The sequence below is a fragment of the Dromaius novaehollandiae genome, chromosome 1 (assembly GCF_036370855.1).
Source record: "Dromaius novaehollandiae isolate bDroNov1 chromosome 1, bDroNov1.hap1, whole genome shotgun sequence".
In the NCBI taxonomy this organism is placed as follows: domain Eukaryota; kingdom Metazoa; phylum Chordata; class Aves; order Casuariiformes; family Dromaiidae; genus Dromaius; species Dromaius novaehollandiae.
This window is the reverse complement of record NC_088098.1, coordinates 72,807,897-72,823,311: the sequence shown is the minus strand read 5'-3', so window position 1 is coordinate 72,823,311 and position 15,415 is coordinate 72,807,897. Positions and strand designations below refer to the sequence as shown.

Below are 15,415 nucleotides of genomic sequence, written 5' to 3'. Positions count from 1 at the left end.
TGTATGTGTTGTATGCCAGAGCTCTCATCTGCTGAGAATTCCTTGCTATTGCCCTGTCCTCTGGGCTCCATCAATAGAAAGAGCCTTGTCATATCATGGAGTCCTCAGCACAGCTGAGCCTAGTGCTGCAGACAAACACAAGAAGGAAGGGATTCTTAGAGGACAGAAGAGGAACTGAAAGACGGAGATCATTCTGGGTTTTAGACTGAGAGATACAGAGAGAAGATAAGGGGGGGGGGGGAACAGAAAGGTGCTGATTTGGACTGAGCTGAAGCAAGAAGCTTTCATTGCAAGCAGGTTCCAGAGTGACGTTTTAAACATATCCATATGACTTGTCTGCTCCTTGCATGTACTTTCTTTCACAGAAATCACAGAACAGTTGAGGTTGGAAGGGGCCTCTGGAGATCTAGTTCAGCTCCCCTGTTCAAACAGGGTCACCTAGAGCAGGCTGCCCAGGACTCTGTCCAGGCACTTTTGAATGTCTCCAAGGATGGAGACTCCACAACCTCTCTAGGCAACCTGTTCCTGTGCTCAGTAAGAAAGCTTTTCATTAAGTTCGGATGGAACTTCCTGTGTTTCAGTTTGTGCCCGTTGCCTCTCATCCTGTCACTGGGCATCCCTGAAGACAGTTTGACTCATCTTTTTTACACCCTCCCTTCAGATATTTATACACACTGCTAAGATCCCCCTCAGCCTTCTGTAAGCTGAACAATCCCAGCTTTCTGAGCCTCTCATCATATGAGAGATGATCCAGTCGCTTTATTATCTTTGTGGTCCTTCACTGGACTCACTCTAGCGGGTCTGTGCTTCATGTTCTGTGGAGTCCAGAACTGGACCCAGCACTCTAGGTGTGGCCTCATTAGAGCTGAGCCGAGGGGGAGGATCCACCTCCCTTGACCTGCTGGCAACGCTCTTCCTAATGCAGCCCAGGATACCATTGGCCTTCTTTGCCGCAAGGATTCGTTGCTGGCCCTTGTCCACCAGGACTCCCTGGTCCTTCTCAGCAGAGCTGTTTTCCTGCAGGTTGGCCCTCAACCTGTACTGGTGCACAGAGTTGTTCCTGCGCAGGACTCAGTGCTTCCCTTTATATAACTGCATGAGATTCCTCTCTGCCCATTTCTGCAGCCTGTTGAGATCCCTCTGAGTGGCAGCACAGCCCTCTGGTATATTGGTCACTCCTCTCAGTTCTGTGTTGTTGGCAAATTTGCTGAGGGTACGCTCTCTCCAGGTCATTGATGACTAAGTTGAACAGGATTGGACCTAGTATTGACCCCTGAGGTATACTGCTAGTGACTGGCCTCCAACTGGACTTTGTGCCATGGATCTCAACCCTCTGAGCTCTGCCCTTCAGCCAGTTCTCAATCCACCTCATTGTCCACTCATCTAGCACTTCATCAGCTTGCCTATGAGGATGTTATGGGAGACAGTGTCAGAAGCCTTACTGAAGTCAAGGTAGATGACATCCACTGCTCTCTCTTCATCTACCCAGCCAGTCATCCCATCATAGAAGGCTGTCAGGTTGGCTAAGCACAGTTTCCCCTTGGTGAATCCATGCTGACTACTCCTGATCGCCTTTTTGTCCTTCATGTGCCTGGAAATGGTATCCAGAATGAGCTGCTCCATCACCTTCCCAGGGACAGAGGTGAGGCTGACTGGCCTGTAGTTTCCTCCTCCTAGCTCTTTTTGAAGATTGGGGTGTCGCTTTCTTCCACTTCTTCCTTCCTTAGACACCCATATGCCCCTTCCTTGCCGCTGCTCTTCTGATTCGGATGCAGATACCAATATTCCCCATCTTCGCGTCTAAGGTTGCCACGGGGAGGAGGGATGTGTAAGTGGAATAAACCATGTGTTCGAAATGGAAGTTTGTGTGCACACACATACCTGAATAGGGTGACCGAATGAATACATGAAGAAAACTGGCAAAGGCTAGGAGTGTGTGTGTATAATGAGCAGAGACCTATGTAAAATGGCTGCTCGTGAAATGTCAGTATTATGTATTTGGAGCAAGTGGCTTACTGGAGAAAGTAGGCAATTTGTTTTGTTTTGTTTTTTTGTTATGCATAACATACCCTGGGAGGCTCAGGCTGCTACAAAAGCAGGGCACCTTGGTCTGGAAAGTCTGAGAACTGGTGACCTACACCATCAAAAACTTAACTTGAATGACTGTTTAAACTTGATGTGAACCATTTGTAAGTTCACTACAAAACTATTCTAAATAACTGTTTGTAAATGCCTGCTTGAGGAGCTTGGTCTGTTTAGGATGAAAACTTATTTACTGAATTAAAGAAAAACCTGCCACGTCTGAGAAGCAAGTTTTGTCTTGTAAATATATTACAGCAGCCATTTCACAAGAAAAGATAGAGAGTAAACTAGGGATATTGCTTCCTATTTTTTTGGATATTAGTTAACAAACCATTATGCTTTTTAAGTATGTTAAATGCCAAATATATAACTCATGTTCTGTGTGTCATGAAGCCAATTACAGAAAAATGTTGAATTTCTAAAATTCTAGCGTTCGTCATAGGGCATGAAATTTGAATGTGATATGTAATGTGATATGTAACTTGATTTATGAAGCAGTAGTTTAAAGCAAGTCTGGGTGTGTTTTTGTTTTTGTTTTTTTGGAAGCTGTTAGTATAGAGGACTTACTTTGGAGTATAAGGTTATTATTTTCTAGTATTTTAGCCTGATTCTTCCTTATATTTGTTCTCAACTATGATGCTAGTTCCTTTAATTTCCTCTGGAGCAGGAGATGGTCCAGAATGAGGTGGGTGAATCATCTCTGCTTTATATGCAGTTCTTTAAAAGTGGCCTTATGCACCAGAAGGCTGATGAATAGCGAGCTGAGTGGACCGTAATAAGTTAGCTTAATTGTGTTCTCTGAATACCTGCCTGAGGCTTGGCAACTGTTGGCTATTACCACATGGAGAGAGTTTGCTCAAACAACTCGGAAATAAAAATAATAAAAATATCATGGGGCAGCCAGCTCCTATTCAGGATTAGCGTTTCAAATGCTAATTCAGGAGTGTGAATTTATGAAAGGAAATGTTCCTGCTAGAGACCTAAATCCCTGGACACTTCACTAGAGATACAAATGGATGCTAATCTAGAGCTTTCAGTAGTTGCACGAAGTTAGCATAACCAGTTTTAGCAGTATACTTAGTTGTGGAACTAGAACTGGAATAATTTTGAGCAAATAAATGACTTGCCCTTCCATTACAAGTACTTTAAGAAGTTTTCTTTGAATGGCTTAATTTTTCTAATGCTTTTGATATGTATGAATATGGCAGTTGTTAGTGTATGCTGTTAGAAATTACTTGTGTTTCTGTTTCTCTTGAAAACGAGATCTGTTTTTTCTGCACCTTGTTAATAGGTGAAAGGTGTTTTGGGATGGACACACTGATTGTCTGTACAGTGCCAGCTTCTTTATGGTGCTGGTAGCTTGTCATCTTCAATTATATTGTGATTTGATGTTTAAAAAAACCTTTTTTTTGGTCAAGATGAAGACAAATAACTTACTGCTAACTCATGTGTGTGTTACGGGTTACCTAAGTTTCTTTCACCTATTGAAATGGATATAGCCCAAAATCAAAAACAAACCCGAATGAGTGTTTTGAGGACATTGTCTAAAAGCTGGTGTTATTATCCTGTCACTGATGGTTTTAATTTCTTGCAGCTTTGACAAGGAGTCTTACCAGCGTTTTTACAGCTTATCATGCCTGTATTTATCTGCCTAGTCAATGATAAAAGGTGCCACTTATTTTTCTACCATGTAACAAAGTTTTAATTTATTTTTCTTTTTAAGACTATGTCCCTTTGTATTTTGAGAAGCTATTCTGAAGCACATGGCTTGCACATAAGCCTACTGACAAAATTCTGAATAAATGTGAATCTAAAAGTTGAATAGTTTCCTGTATTTCAGATCTGAATTGGATCTGATTCAAATGGAAGAATGAGAAACAGGCTTTAAACATTTGAACGGTTCGCCTACTGCCTTACTGCTAATCTTTTTTTTTCAGTCATGTGGCTAGGACAGTAAAACATTGACTTTAATATTTAATAGGCTGTGCAGATTGTGTTAACTGAGGTCTTACGCTTTGTTTAATGTTTACAAAAGCCAACCTGACTGACCTTGAAATCAGTGGAAATGTTACTCTGAGAGCAGATTCAACCTATTTATTTATTTATTTATTTACTTTAATTTTCCATCACATAGATTCATACTGGTTCCATATTGGTGAAAAAATGAATGGGTGTCCATTGCATAGCGTGCGTGTTTCTTCATATCCTCCTTCCTATGTAGTGTCTACATCGAATGCTTATAGAGGTTTTTCCCCTACAGAGCTTACTTGCCTATTAATGGTTGGTATGTGAACTTCTTGTTACTGCTGTCGGTATCTTTCCACATTAAATTCCGCAATATACTTTCGAACAAGTTGTTATCTGGTTTGTCAGCAGTGAAGCATAGATTTATGGTAGGACACATCCAGTCTTTGCTGTATGTACCGTGGTTGTGTTTTTCCATACTACATTCTTAAAAAACAAAAACTCTATTGTTAGGTTTGATGTAGATTTCACAATGCTCCTTTGTATGTCTGTGCAGTTTTCTTAATCCTGAAAGAAAGATTAATTAAATGTTTAACATAAAGTTAAGGTATTAGGTACTTTATCATAAGCGTGGAAGAGGAAAATACTGCATTTGTGTTAAAGATTTGGATTATCTAAAATATTGCCAAGCAATAATAGCACAGAACAATTGTTTAACAACAATTGTGAGGACTGTACTCATCATGGCATTGCAGGACTAATAAAATATAGCTTTTGTAGTGTTTTTGCTGCATTACTGACTAAACTCTGTTCTCTAGCTAGCTTTGGCTTTTAAACTAAGTAGCTTTTTCTGCAAGAAAACTTGTGGTCTTTGTTGCAAGGGGCTTTCAACATCTTCCATGCAGATCATGTTTCAGCCTACCCTCAGTATCTTAAGTAAAGCAGCCATACTTTAAGATTTAAAATACTATGTGTTACAACTGATGAATTTCTGTTAGTGGATTATCCTGCTCCTCAGTATTTGTGTTATTTAGAGATTTGTCTTGTTTTTAGTTCAGAGTGTTCAAGTAGGAATTGCTAAGTGTCTCTCCTTCATAGGTTGGAAATTACAAGCGGACAGTAAAACGAATTGATGATGGTCACAGACTTTGCAGTGATCTCATGAACTGTATTCATGAGCGGGCACGAATAGAGAAGGTGTATGCTCAGCAGCTTACAGAATGGGCAAAAAGATGGAAACAGCTTGTGGAAAAAGGTGAATATATTCTTTTAATTTTTAACTTATAAAGTTTTTTTTTCCCCAAAATAAAAAAAAATTTCTAAATATCTTTGTTTTGGTAAGTGCAAAGTAGAAATTCTGTACTTTCTAGCCTGTAATGGAGTTCTTACAAAGGCTCAGTAGTGTGACAAAGTAGTGTTTCCAAGATTGAGTTTTTTGTAATTTTTTTTTTTAAAAAAGGCTGCTCCTTTGCTAGCTTGCTTGTTTCTTACTGAAATTGATGTATCTTGCCTTCAGTGTTGAGGTAGCCAAAAAGATTAAATTCTAGAGAGCTAGCTGTTTCTAGATGGATAACGGTATAGAGCACACAGTTTAAAAAAAAAAAAAAAAACTGAAAAATAGGGGTCAGTGGTATCTGGTGAAAGACCAGTAATAAAGCAACTAGGTATCATTTTAATGGAAGGCTAATTAATCCCAGTTTAATAAATTCTGTAATAGTTGTCATTTCCTGTTATCTATGCTTCAAAAAGGATATTGAGAAATTGAAGGAAGTTCAAAGAAGAGCTATGGGTGTAGCTGGAAGAATCATAGTACAGGAAGGAGGAGGCCAGACCAAGTGAATGTTGCCTCTTGTCGCCTAAAACTCTGTGAAACTCCAAATTTGTGTGAAAAAACACTGTTTCCTGTTCTCGGTCTGTATCAATATCTAGGAATTACTGTTGAAGTCGATAGCTTCAGATAGTTTCTTGGGAATAAAAGTTCCGTGTGGGTGATGGTTATTGAGAATGACACTTTCTGTTGTGTTTAGGCCCACAGTATGGAACAGTAGAAAGGGCTTGGTGTGCTTTTATGTCAGAAGCTGAAAAAGTGAGTGAACTGCATCTAGAAGTTAAAGGTTCACTGATGAATGAAGACTTTGAAAAAATCAAGAACTGGCAGAAGGAAGCCTTTCATAAGCAAATGATGGGAGGATTTAAGGAAACCAAAGAAGCAGAAGATGGATTTAGGAAAGCTCAGAAACCCTGGGCAAAAAAGCTGAAAGAGGTACAGCAGTGGATCTATGTATTAGATATCCTGTGTTACAATATACTAATGTCTCAAATTCCTCTAGGGGAGTAAACTCCCTATTCTCTCTGCTGGATCCTCCTTTCTCAAAAAGATCTCTTGCTTTCTGTCCTCTTCTGAAAAGAAATACTTTCTCTTGGTCTCTTTTGATTTTGGTGACTTCAGTGAAAATCTGGGGGAAAAAAAGTGGCATTTAAGCTACTCTTTTATCATTTTAACAGTATCTGATTTCCTGCATTTGAAAGTTATGAAATATTTAAAAAATAAACAGGAAAGAAGTGTCTGTGGGTTCTTTTTCCCTTGTCATGTAGTGCTGTTATTAAAACAGGTTTGTAGAAGAAGGGGAGCAGGGGAACATGGGCATGACAAAATGCTTTATTTGGGACTTTCTGTAGACCTTTCCTTGAGGTTGGTTTCCACATTTGTCTAAACTGTGCGAGTCAAGTTTCTTGTATGGTGAGAGAATGCTGAGATTCATAAGTACTTCATTAATTTCCTCACATTGATCCTTATTTTATTTAGGTCAAGTAATGAACAATACATAAATGTTTTCAAAAAAAAAAAAAAGAAAACAATCCTGAAACAAAACCTGACATTTCCTTCACTGCAGTGTGATTATAAGACTAAGAAATTCAATTGATGATTGTTTTGTAAACTGTACCAGATGCAAAGATTCCAATTTTCTTTGTAGGTGGAAGCTGCAAAGAAAGCATACCATGCAGCCTGCAAAGAGGAGAAACTGGCTATATCCAGAGAAACAAACAGCAAAGCAGATCCAGCACTGAATCCTGAACAACTAAAGAAATTACAAGACAAAGTGGAAAGAAGCAAACAAGATGTACTAAAGGTATACTGCATGCTAACATACTGTTCATGTGTGGTCTTTTTAAAATACAGCTTGTGCATATTTTTAAAGGGGTTTTGTATGTGGTGATGTGTCTTGGTTTGTTTTATTTGTTTTTTTGGAAGGGCACTGTGGGGGGGAATTTTTTGTTTGTTTTTGTGGAACGTGCTGTGGACTGCCGTGCAGTTCACTTTCGGTTATGGTCCTGTGCCAGAATGCAGAGTTTTCTCTGAAGCATGCATCGTTGCAAAGTTGCTCTTATGTGAGGAACGTAATATATTACCTCTACCTCACGTAAGTGCATTCAGCAGGCAAGGAAGCAGAATAAAACAGGGAACTTCCAGGACAGAGTTCATTTCTTGTTGAAGGTAATGAAGTTTGAGTTATTTCGTTTGAGAGGCTATGTTGTCAGCTTGCTGACATCTAAACTTTTAATCATTCTTGACCTGCAGAATGTGTGGTTGTGGCATGGGGGTTTGTGGGGGGGACTTTGTTTGTTTGTTTTAAAGAAAGTAAGCCGATATAATAAATTTAAATAAAAGTAAATGCGTTTGTGGAAATTCTGTTCTATTGCCCAGTTTGATTTATTTCTTTAGCTGGCTGCTACCAAGAGATTTTTCTTGTGTGTGGGGAAAAAAATTCATTTTCAAAGGAACCTCTTTCTCCTTTGAGATGCTGTTCTGTATTTGGGTGTTTTTGTGTGGCTTTTTTGTTTGTTTTGGGGTTTTTTTTGTGATCTGGAAGGTTGATGTTACATTGGGTGGGATCTTTCAATTCATGTCTCTGGACTATTTCTGTAAATATTTAGAACGTCAGGTTCTGTGTGCTAACTGAGTTCACAGGGCATGTAATTTATTTTCGCAGGGACATATGCCTTTTTTCCTTGTTCTTAGCTCATAGTGGGCTATGTAAATTGCTGAAGGGGAAAAAGCCAGCACTTTGATTTAAAGTTCTCCAAACAATTTCAGAGACGTGTAACTTGAAAGACTGCCTGCTATGATTTATTCTGTGGTTCCTTTGTTTTTTTATCTTTAGTATTACATTAACATTTGTCATGCTTTCTTTTAAAAAAACAGAGAAATGGCTTAGAGCTTTACTGTAACTCTCCTGCTATTTTGTTAGATAACTCTTGTCATGATCCAGCGTGGGTGCTGTGATCATGAAAAGAGAATGAAGTTTGGGAGCTCCTGGTCTGGACCTTCACAATTACTATATTGATCAATCCAATGTGTAGGCTAGTAATAAGATAAATTACTAACTTTCTTTTTCCTCCCCCCTCCACACAGACAAAAGAAAAATATGAAAAATCACTGAAAGAATTAGATAATGCTACTCCTCAATATATGGAAAACATGGAGCAGGTATTTGAACAGTGTCAGCAGTTTGAGGAAAAACGTTTACGTTTCTTTCGAGAAGTGTTACTGGAAGTTCAGAAACACCTTGACTTGTCTAATGCTGCAAGGTAAAGCTATGTAAGACTTCAAGATTAATGCTTAATACTTTCAGCAAAAATAATCCATAGTGCAAGTAGATCAGTTTAGTCTGTTTTTTCTAATGTGTTGCTTAAATTAGTTTAAAGTTCAAATCAAAAAGCTTATTCCTTTTCTTTTTTCTAGACTCAGATTAGCATCTATCCCTAACATCTGCTGGTTTTATGAAACATTTCAGTGCTAAATGAACTAAGAAACCCTCATTCTTGCTACATTTTTACAATCAACTGCTTGCAAATCAGAGAGGATTCGGAGTTCAGAAACAAAAATCTGTATCAAAGGTTGGGAAAGGGGGATTTGGTGGATTAGGTATATCAGAATTTATTAGTGTAAGATAGCATGAACTTTCTAGCTTAAACACATCTGTTGCTAAAATGTTAGAGCTTAGAGCTGAGTCTAAAGTAGTACAGGAATTATTTTAGGTGAGAATAACCGTTAAAGATCCATTGGTCCACCATCAGTGAACTCTTGTCCCTCTTAATTTTAAAGTCTGTTTTTTATGCCGTAATATGTATAAAGCGTGTCTTGTCCTTCAGTCTTTCTGCCTGGACTCTTCTCACCGCGTTCTAAGAGATCAAAACTTCTCCCTCTGCTAAGGAACTTGCACCAGAGCTTATTAAGCTTATCATTCTGTCATACTGTGTGTAGCACATCATCTACTACAAGCCTTTTGACAATAAGCTACTTCTGTTTGTCGAGAAGACAGTGGTTGTAATGATTTTGTTTTCTTTTATATTTGAAGCAAGACACTGGAATGCTTGCAGCAAATGCTGTGGAGCTCTCTAATGAAGCTCTCTAATGTGATTTTACATCTTGCTTCTAACAGCAGAAATTCATGCATGCTTTAGTCAGCACAGCAATGGGGGGGGGAGGAGGCGGGGGAAGAGGAGGAAGTGTGCTCCTGGCTGCCCACTTCTGCTCCCTCTTGTGCTGGTGACAGTATTTATATGGTAGCCCATCCCGCAGCAGTAAAGGAGCTGTTCAGGGTAACCAAGGGCAGGGAGAACCTAATTGGTTTTTAACCCAGATCAGTTTCCTGGGTTGACTTGCTATGCAGTCACATAAAAGCTAGTGCTGGCACAAGCAAAGAGGGTGGCTTAGGGGCAAGAACGAACATGTAGTAGGCAATAGGTGTGGGCAAGACCACTTGTTTTAGCAGCATTATTGTTTCAGGTTGCTTCAAAGTTCTCATGGAACTAACATGGAAGATAGGTCCTTTTGTGTCTCTCCGAGAAGATAGATGGTTAGGATTGCTGCCCATATGAATTCATTTCAATCAGGTTGAAAAGCAGCTACAGAACAGAAATAAATGAGAAATGGTTAATTTCAAAAGGCAGGGTGGTTAAAAAATATAAAATACGACTGGAGACATAATGATTGTCTTTTAAGATACTTAAGTGGTTTAGGAATGGTTTTATGGTATATTAATGAAGCACAAACAAAAAGAGCTATTAGTGTAAAATTAGGGATAAAACAACTGTAACTCTTGATCTACTTTCTTACTTTTTTTTGAAAATATAGAGGTAAAAAGTGTAGAACAATTCCCCAAAAGAGAATCTGATTTTTTAGCTTGCTTAAATAAGACTAATAGTGTTGAAGAGAATAGTGCAAAGAGTAGCCCAGATCTGTTTTCTGGGGATATAGATCCCCTCCAGTTTAGTGTTCATTTGAGTTACCTGATAGCTTAGTGAGTTGTTTAAATCAGTTTATTCCTTTTTTCAAAATGTGTGCCTTTCTGTTGCTTAAACACATTCACCAGTGTGAAAAAAGAATTGTGTGTATGTGAAAATGGTTGAATAATACATAAAAATTGATAAATTTGAAGGTACATTTTGAGAAACAGTTTGACTCCTTCACAGTGTAGCACTAGTGAGTTCTGCTTCCAAATTTTGTATAACTTGGTCTAGAAGGTTTTCCTAGCATTCCCTAGGTAGAAGATAGAGTAGCAGCTCTGTGTTTTCAGGTCTAATGGCCGTTGTGTTAAGACCTCTGGGAACTCTGGGTTCCCAGTTATTGTATTGGTCCTTTTGGTATCAAAGGGTTGTATTTGTGGTCACAGTCTGTAGAGGGGAAAATATCATGTGCATGGTCTAGGATGAGGAGATCAAAGTGATATCTGCAGCATGGCTTCTGTTCCATAAAATGCTTTATCTGTATTTGACAGAATTCAGCTTCAAAGAACAACAATTAGGCTAAAAGATAACTTAAATACTATGTGATGAAGAGTAAGTATTCATTCATGAAAATATACAACTCAGATTTAAAGTACAGTTAAATAGGTTAAGAATTTTCTTCTTCAACAGATAATACCTGCTAACTGCTTTTACTGTTCTAGGCATTCTATAATGTTATTGACTATACTACTTATAGAAAACATCAAATAATATAAAAAAAAGAATCTTACTGCATTTAGTTAAGACATGAGTTTTTACAGAATGCTATAAACTTCTCATGAAAACAGCTTCTACTCTCTCATAGGCAAGCTTGCTGGAAATTATTAAAACTAAAATATAGGAAACTTTAGAATTCTGCTTCTTACATAAAGTTACTTACGCTGTCATTAAATGTAGGATTTACATATGACTGAATTTAAATTTCTGAATTCCAATGTTGAAATTTTTAGAATTTAAAAGAATTGTTGCTCTGTTCTTCCTTTTTTACAGGGAGTTAATAGGTCTTGTACAGAAACTTATAAGGTCTGTCTTGCTGCAAGTTGGTTTTTTTCAATGCTGTTATAAATATTCAGTGTTTTCATCTGACTGGTGGATGTACCAAGTTTCTAATTGGTATACTAAATTGGAAGACCAATTTTCTTTGTAGTTACAAAAATATCTACCGTGAACTGGAGCAGAACATCAAAACAGCAGATGCTGTCGAAGATCTGCGGTGGTTTAGAGCTAATCAAGGCCCCGGGATGTCAATGAATTGGCCTCAGTTTGAGGTGAGGACGTAGTATGAAAATCCCAGATCTGTTTTCCTCATTTGCTTCCTCTCTGCTTTTTGTCATATTCCTTCCTGGTGTAACTCTCAGATTCATACTTTTAGCAGTGTATTTTTTTTGTTTGTTTTTACAAGCCATAATAGTTATCTTCTGCTGATTTCCATTAGGCTTCCCCCACCCCCAATTTTTGGAGGAGATTGTATCAAGCACCTATTAAAACAACATGCTTTCTAGTGATTATTATAGTTAAAGTCATTGCTGAAGTCATTAGAAAGACATGCTTTAGCTGATACACTTCTGACCCCTATATATGATACCCTGCATGTTTTACTTCTGTCCTTTCATGTCAGACTTTAAATACCTGGTGACAGAAAGGAGATTCAAATTGTAGTGCAGAAAAGACTGAAAAGGCTTAACTGAATACTTCAGTCCTAAAAAACTGATATTTAAAAGTCCCAACTATTTTTTTTCAGTATAACTATATAAGGAAGCTGCAAGTTCTGCCTTTAACCAGTGGGTAATTTTGTTTCTGAAGACTATTTTCTGTATTCAAAACAAAGAGCAGGGTCTTTTTTATTTTTATTTTTTTATTTTTTTTGAGGGGAGTGTCCTTTGTAACTTCAGTAGCCTTCGGGAAACAAGTACCACAGTGTATCAGTGTGGCTATTACTGGTAGAATATTGCATGGCTGGAATTGGGATGAGTTTGTCTCACCAGAATAATGGGTTTAGTTGAAATAAGTTCTGGGCATTAAATTAGTGGAATAGAAACATCACTTATGGAGTCTTCGGTACTCCCTTATTAACATAATGGAAAATATCACCTGTTTAAGGGTGAGGAACTTGTTTTTTGACTTAAGTTGTTAGATTTGAAGGACTGGAGGAAAAATCATAAGATAAAAATAGTGCTGTTGAGTTTCTCTGCCTGAAGCACTGAACTACAGTTACTTCTGTGTGGGAAATGTCATCCTTTTCCAGAAGCATTAGAATACAAATGAAGTTTTGTCGTTACTGTTTTTCTAATCAAATACATCTTTCCTTTACATGCTACAAGGTTGACGTAAGTAATAATGTCATGATCAAATGAATCTGAAATTGCATTATAAACTGCAAATATGCTTAGGTCAGTGGTCTTTAAATTATAGTAACTCAGAAATCCAATATATATTTGTACAAAGTTAAAATAATGGGGTACTTCTGAAAGTAGATCAGAAATCACTTAAGACTGACCATGCTACATGTGTAAACCAGTTGTAATACCAGCTTGCAAAATCTTCTTCTTCTTTTTAAATAGCTATCTCAAATATTTTCTTTTATTTTTGTATAGCAAAGCATCTCTTGGTGTGTGGTTATCTTTTTTTGTTGTTGTTTTTTCCCCACCTTTATTAAGGCTTCTGAGATCAAATGTCCCTAGTCAAGACATATTTAATCGCATCAAATTTATCCTCTGTTGGTTCCTGCTTTATATCAAAATGCAGTTTAGTCTGACTCTGTCAATTGTGTTTAGCTCTTATTAGCATGCCTGTGCATCTGCCTGCTGAAACTTCTGACTAATTCAGAGCATCAGGGAATGGATACTTAACAAATGACATCATAAGTCCTGTCAGTTGTGTTGACTTGAGCCTGTCTCTTCTGGATAGCTTTTAGGGACAACAAATCTATTAAATCTAGAGTGCGGTACCTTAGGGGCTCAAATTTCAGGGGGAGGAAAAGTAATGTGCAGTGACTTTAGCAGATGAGCGCCTTTGTAGGTCAGTCTTGGAGCGCTTTCTGAGGAGTAAGTAGATTGTCATACCTTTTTAAACTAAATGTAAAGTTTACTTTTTTAAGCCAAATGTGCTGGTTTTGCATTATTTGAAACAGTAAGCCTTTTCAGTGCAAAGCTACACTGGCTAATTCCTTTGACTTCTCCAGTTGTCTGCCAGATGTCTGGTATTAAGGCTTTTCAAGGTGTTTGGAATACTAAGCAGGGAAGTACAGGCATCCTTCAGATTCCATGAGTAGCGCAGATATCCCTTTGCGTTGCTAGAATAGGAAATGGATGACAACTGTAAGGGAAGCACTTAGAATAACTTATTTTTCTAATAATGATTTATATAGTTGTATATTTAAATGTATGTTCCATAACTCAATCTGAAAATTAAATATGAAAATCTCTTGTTTAATTAAACAACTTCTCATTCACTTTTGCATTCATTTATAGGAGTGGTCTGCAGATCTGAATCGTACTCTCAGTAGAAGAGAAAAGAAGAAGGCGTCTGATGGAGTGACTCTGACTGGTATTAATCAGACAGGAGATCAAGTTTCACAGCCTAACAAACATAGCAGGTATTTTTCATGTCTGAAAAGACTGAAAGGATAGGGTTTTTATCTTCAAGCGCACTAAGCTATATGGGATCAAAAAGTCACTGTCCAACTACATTTTGCTTATCTGTGAACATTTTGGAAATGATTTGTTCCTGCAGCTCACAAAATATTTTGGGAATTATTCTCCATTTTACACTTTCCTTTCATCTGGGAATTACAAGAAGCCAAACTTTATGAGAAACTGAACTTTCTTTAGTTAATCTGGTAGTTAGTCTGCTATCTTCCCATATCTAGAAATGACAGTTATACGTTGAAATTTCAGTTTTCGGAATGTTTGGTCACTTGAGAATTCTGGATGTCATTAATGCAAGAGCATTAACATCAGCATCTTTTGAAAGGAATAAAATTGTGTGGAAAAAATAGCACTGCCTTTTATTGGGGGCAGTAGGGAAAATTAAGATCCACAAAACATTAGACGATTTTAATTTTGGAGGAATGTATCATACTCATGAGATTTGCAGAACTTTTTTGGATCTTATGCTACAGTTAATGGATTTTCTTTGGCTAGAAAAGGGGTCTGCTAAGAAACTTGCTTAGTGGGACACTAATGACAGTGTCTTGACTCTAAACAGATAGGGTCACCATAATGCTCTTTCTTTTCCAAATTAGCAGTCTTAGTGTCCCGAGTAACACAGTGCAGTCAGTACAATCAAGTTACAATCCCTTTGAAGATGAAGAAGATACTGGGAGTACTGTCAGTGAAAAGGAGGACAATAAAATCAAAAAGTTGGTGAAATGTTGTTTTTAATTGTTTTCACACTTGCACTTTTTCTATCCAGGGTTTTCAATTTTGGGTTTCTGTAACACTATGCTGGTCAGTGCATGAAGTCTTTTTGAGAGGCTATGTAAGCAACTCTGTAGCTAAACTTGTCTTTTCTAACAGATGCCATATCTGTTGCCTTGTCTTCTTTGGTTTGAAACTACTGGGGTTGTTGGCAGTTGCTAACAGAACTGCTGTTGCTTTTTTTCCCCCCCCTTCCTTTACCAGTTCTATCAAAAGTAAAAACTGACAATTTTTTTTCTAGTGAAACTGTTGCTGGAGCTTTGCTGCTCTGTGTTCTCCCTGAATAAGTCTGCTTTTACTATTGCTTTCTTTTGATTTAGGACCTTCTCACACAGTTGCCTGTTGCTTTAGTATACCCACTTAGGCATGTCACACTGTTGTCTTGAATGGCATGTGCATGCTCAACGGGGAACTTTTTCTTTAAATGAAACAGTTGTTGCTCTAGAATGAGGTTTCTTTACTGGTGGCTTGTAATGTACAAAAGGAGTAAAAAGCTACTATATAGGTTCATAGAGAGGTGGGAGGGAAGCTCTGCCCAGCAATTTAAATATCTCATCTTAAAACAGATAATTCTTCTTATCTGCTACCTCTGTCCTTTTACCTTTCTTGAGTAAATAATCTGTCAAATTCTGAGAGCTTACTCATGGATTATACTGGTT

At 37.8% G+C, this 15,415-nt stretch overlaps 1 protein-coding gene across 10 annotated transcripts in view; it reads left to right on the top strand.

Annotated features, from left to right (window-relative positions):
- PACSIN2 (protein kinase C and casein kinase substrate in neurons 2) overlaps positions 1–15,415 on the top strand; it is a 69,060-nt gene that overhangs the window by 46,915 nt on the left and 6,730 nt on the right. For 7 of the 10 annotated variants that reach the window (XM_064516519.1, XM_064516526.1, XM_064516554.1 and 4 more), the window contains 7 exons: positions 5,146–5,302; positions 6,075–6,310; positions 7,023–7,178; positions 8,462–8,637; positions 11,486–11,606; positions 13,809–13,933; positions 14,582–14,698. In XM_064516519.1, coding sequence (XP_064372589.1) covers positions 5,146–5,302; positions 6,075–6,310; positions 7,023–7,178; positions 8,462–8,637; positions 11,486–11,606; positions 13,809–13,933; positions 14,582–14,698 — 1,088 coding nt within the window. Of the gene's footprint in view, positions 1–1,500; positions 1,643–5,145; positions 5,303–6,074; positions 6,311–7,022; positions 7,179–8,461; positions 8,638–11,485; positions 11,607–13,808; positions 13,934–14,581; positions 14,699–15,415 lie in introns of those variants that run through there. The other 3 variants (XM_064516550.1, XM_064516545.1, XM_026114010.2) reach the window with 3 other exon arrangements.